Source organism: Carcharodon carcharias, chromosome 9 (genome assembly GCF_017639515.1).
Source record: "Carcharodon carcharias isolate sCarCar2 chromosome 9, sCarCar2.pri, whole genome shotgun sequence".
Classification (NCBI taxonomy): Eukaryota; Metazoa; Chordata; class Chondrichthyes; order Lamniformes; family Lamnidae; genus Carcharodon; species Carcharodon carcharias.
The window spans coordinates 123,215,332-123,220,011 of NC_054475.1; the positions used below are offsets into that span (position 1 = coordinate 123,215,332).

Here is a 4,680-nt window from a genome sequence, read left to right on the forward strand (position 1 = left end):
GTACACATAATTACACAGCTCACACCCATTGGTAGGTTACAGACTTATTCACAAGGATTTACGGTGACAGAATAGGTCAAAGTCTGTTTCTATTAGAAGAGATTCCAAGAGTTTTCCTCACATTCTTGGATCACGTCTTTTCATTCTTATTCTAAGAATCTTTGGTTAACAGTGATCAAGTAAGTCAAATCCCATTTTTACTACATTGCATTTACGGATTTTAGGGGCCAAATTGCATTATCCTGTCATTTTTCCCACATAAATCATGAACTTTTACAGTGGTAAAATCTGATTCAATGGCTCATCACGATGTGCTTCATGTCATCATATCCAGTACAAGAAAAAGTGGCTTTTTTGGAATTCTTCTTGGTGAATTAGTTGGCCAGAGACACACAATTCATATTCAAACTGTGTTTTCTTGTCACTTATAAACAGATGTAGTGAACGCAAAATTATTTGAACCAGAAAGCAGCTGGTGTGACTGCTCCTGTGTGTATAACGTGACTAAAGCAGTTCTGGCTTCATTTACTGGCACTAATACCTCTGAAAAATTGCAATAGGAAAAAGAAAATTCTTTAAAACTAGGAGTTCTCCTATAGTATTAACACACACAGAGTCAAGACCAAATGTACTGTTCGAGTGAAGCGAGGTTAGGGTGTGGTGGATAATTGGATGCAGGTAGCCAGGCATAGTTCAGTCGCCTTTTTAATATCATGCACTTCTATCTTCATATTTCTATTATAAATTCCTATGTCCACTTTTAAAGTGGACACTGCTTATTAAATTTGTCACACTATAAGTATATCCCTCCTCATAACTGCATAATTGTGGTACAGCAGCAATGAGAAGTTTGCCGTCATTTTCATTCCAATATATGGGCAAAGGAATTTATACATAGAAAAAAGTTGACATAAGATGTGCACGCATGCAAGATTTTAAAATATATATTATGGATAGATATTGCACTGGAGATATAGGGCAGCCAACTGTGCAGCTTCAGTTTCTACTTTCTTTCACCCCACCTTGGTCAAATATGCCACTCCTCCATCATCAAGAAGGGCAAGGGCAGCAGATGCACAGGAACACAACAATCTCCAAGTTTCTCTCTAAGTCACCACCTGGGCACACATAAGTCAGTCGTTCCTTGATTGTTGCTGGCTTAAAACCTTGGAACCTCCTACTGAAGAACATTGCGAAACTAGCGCTGGGATTTTTTGGCAGCACTGGGGCCAGCCAAATGTCCATTGGCATTTGGTGGACTGGACGATCCGGCAGCAGGCAGGACTGGAAAATCCCACCCTCGGACTGCAGCTGTTTAAGAAATAGGTCCCACTATCCACCCTTTTAAGGGCAGCTAGGGTTGGGCAACAAAAGGCTGGCCTTGTCAGCAATGCCCAGATCGCATGAATGAATTAAAAACCAGCTTTCCAGAGCTTTGAAGAGATGTATACCAGCATACACAGGTCGAATATCCATTATCTGTACATCTGAAAATCAAACACGAACAAAAACAGAACATTCTATTGAACGGTTATGCAGCTAATTTGCATTAAATACTATTTTAAAGGTGTAATAAGTGTTAACAGGTAAGAAGTAGGGTGTTTGAGAGTTGGCAAACGGAGAAACAACCTTGCATTTGTAGACTATAGCTAGCCGAGGCTTAGGCCACTGTAACATAGGCCTAGGCCAACCATGTATATATTTACACGGTAGTTCCAAAAACCTAAAATATCTGAACACTGAAATGCAATCGACCCCAAGTGTTTCAGATAAAGGATACTCGAACTGTAATAGCAAGTAAGTAGTCTACCAGTGCAGAAGATTGGCAGAGTTTATGATAGTTAACAGCCACATTTCTCACCCAAGTTTCCGATACCTTCCTAGGAACTTGCAAACTTAGAGGGCAAGCTCCCGAAGTGAATGGAAATCATCATCAAAATAGAATGAAATCCAATTTTAACTCCAGGAAATTATCAATGATATCAAAAGATCCCATGGGTATGGTGCAAACATAACATCCTACGTATAGACTAATTGTCTCCTGTCAATTGTTGCGATGCCTTTCACATTTGTCTTTCTTCGAGAAATCCTCTGATTAATACTAGCACACTTACACAAACCCACATAAATATTGGCACACTTCCCTGTAACCCAAAATAAATATTGACGTGGTCTGAAGTTCCCCACTGAAAACGGCAACACACTCCCAGGTGTCCATTGCACAAACACTGCTTCATCTTTAGAATATATATAAGAAACAAAAATAAATGTGTTGGCAAGTCAATAACGGGCAGAAATCTGTGGATAGACGTACTGCAATCCAAAGCCAATCAGAGGAGCACATCGCAGTCTCTGCAACGATTTATAAAGCCACAGCTTCAAAAACCATGGGTTGTGTGATTCTTTTTTTAAGATGACAAATTTGCAATGCATGGTGCACAAGCGCATAGGGCCAATATTGCTGCCGCTGCTGCAGTAACTCGAGATTTCTTCTGATACTTTAATGCAGTTTTAACGCGGTTGCTTGACTGCGAAACATAGTCAACTGTTCGCAGTACGTTATACTCAATGCTGTTTACAACCTCTTGCTGCTCCATCACCAGTACCTCCAAGTGGAAGAAAAGTTCATGAAGTTCGGCTATCTGACATTCAAGGAGCAGCAGTTGCTTATGGCGCTCCTGGGCGAGAGCCAGGTGCTGTTTGGCTTTGTGGATCTCCAGGTCCCGACCCACAATTTGGGGGGGTGCAAGGTTCTCCACCAAATGATCAACATCGTCCTCCTGGAGTTGCAAGCCCGCCAACTGAGTCTGTCGGACGATTTGCTGTTTCAACCTACTAACATATTCCGTCTCCGTTGCATAGTGAGAAGTTAGGATTTGCCGATAGCGGGCTACCAGCGCGTTCAACTGGCATTGGCGAATCCTGTATTCAACTGACAGCTGCTCATCGTTCCTTTCCTGAGGAAGGTCCGCTTTCATCCCATCCAGCTGTGACTGAATATTCTTGGCTTCGCGAGTAAACTCATGCTTTGCATCTTTCAGGCACCTCTTTTCCTTGTAGATACTGTCTTTTGCAGTCCCACAAAGCACCTTCGCTTGCTGCTTCTGAATACTGTAAATTAGCCTTTCCAGTTTGTTGAGGTTTGAGGAAATGGCCGAAACGTCATTAAAAAATGGGTCAAATTTGCTGAATTCTGTTCCTTCGAACGTAACATTATCAATTCCACCAAACCCATTGTCCACGAGGTTCTCCTCCGCAGTTTTCATTAGCTCCTCCAGTCTGTCCTTCATTTTAGTGGAGCTGTTTATGACTCCCTTCTACACTTTCTGGTCCAGTAATGAACTTCCTTGAATGAATCATCCCATTTTTGCGCTGATTGTCTCCACGTTAGAGTCATATTCACCTGTGTGCTAGAGCCAACACCCAACCTTAACTTTTGTTTTCCCTTCATCACATGATGCCCTGATATAAATATATAATGGGCTGAACCATTCACCAAGAAAGGTGTGTGTTTGATAAGCACAGCCTGGACTACATATATAGATGATTTCATATATTAAGATCTGTCGTGATTCCTCAAAAAACTTTAAGCAAATGGAGTAGATTTTAATTTTAACACATTATTTTAGAATTAAGATATTGTAATTGCTGATCAACTTTTAAAAAATTGTAATCTGATTGGTGCCAGGTCCCCCAGAGCCTGAAGGGATTAAAATAGCTGCCCTAGTTTCACATTGCATTTCATACAATCACTCTTACAATTTACTGAAACTTTAGTGATATCCTTCAAAGGACATGCAGATAGGGTTAGGTGAAATAATGAGGGAGGAGGTTTGTGTGCAACAGAAATACCAGCAGTTACCAGTTGGGCCTAACAGCATGTTTCTTTGCTGTAATTTCTATCTATATAGAACCATGAAATGGTTGCAACTTTGCAGGAGGCCATTCGGCCTGCCATGCTCATGCTAGCTCTGTGCAAGAGCAATTCAGTTTGTCCCAATCGTCGCAGCCCTGCCCATTTTCTTACTCCAGGTCCCTATCCAATTCCCTTTTGAAAGCCATGACAGAATCAGGTACCTCCACCACATTCCTAAGCGGTAGCAGATCTGAACAGTTCAATACAAATAACAACTTTGTTCCTCATATCACTGTTGGCTTTTTTGCCAACATCTTAAATCACTGTCCCATGGCCAATGAGAACAATTTGTATTCTGTCTAGACCCCTTATGATTTTGAACATCCCAATTGAATCTCCTCACAAGTTTCTCTTCTCTAAGGAGAACAACCCCAACTTCTCCAGTTTATCCACATAACTGAAGTCCCTCAACCCTAAAGCCATTCTCAGAAATATTGTCTGCACCTCTCTAAATTGTCAAACTCCAGTATATTATGAACTGAAAAAGAGACATGTCGAAGTTTTTCATCTTGCACTCTTAGGACACTTCGCAAAAATGCCAATATAAAGGAAAAACATGACAGTATTATGCCACCGCCTCTGGTGGGTTTGTCCTGCTGGTGGGACAAGACATACCCATGGATGTTCATGTGGGGTCTGGGACATTGTAAGGTACGATTCAGTGAGTATGACTATGCCAGGCTGTTACTTGTGGAGATGAAATCCCACCTTCACACTGAACATACCATCCATCGTGTTGTGTGGTATTAAATTCGATAGATTCA

The 4,680-nt window shown here is 41.2% G+C and overlaps 1 protein-coding gene across 1 annotated transcript; it reads right to left on the bottom strand.

Moving 5' to 3' along the window:
- Nucleotides 1-716: 716 nt before the first annotated feature.
- Nucleotides 717-3,376, bottom strand: LOC121282264 (syntaxin-1A-like). The gene has a single exon (XM_041195896.1). It carries the CDS (start codon nt 3,288-3,290, stop codon nt 2,409-2,411), a length of 882 nt encoding a protein of 293 aa, XP_041051830.1. The 5' UTR covers nt 3,291-3,376; the 3' UTR covers nt 717-2,408.
- Nucleotides 3,377-4,680: the final 1,304 nt, after the last annotated feature.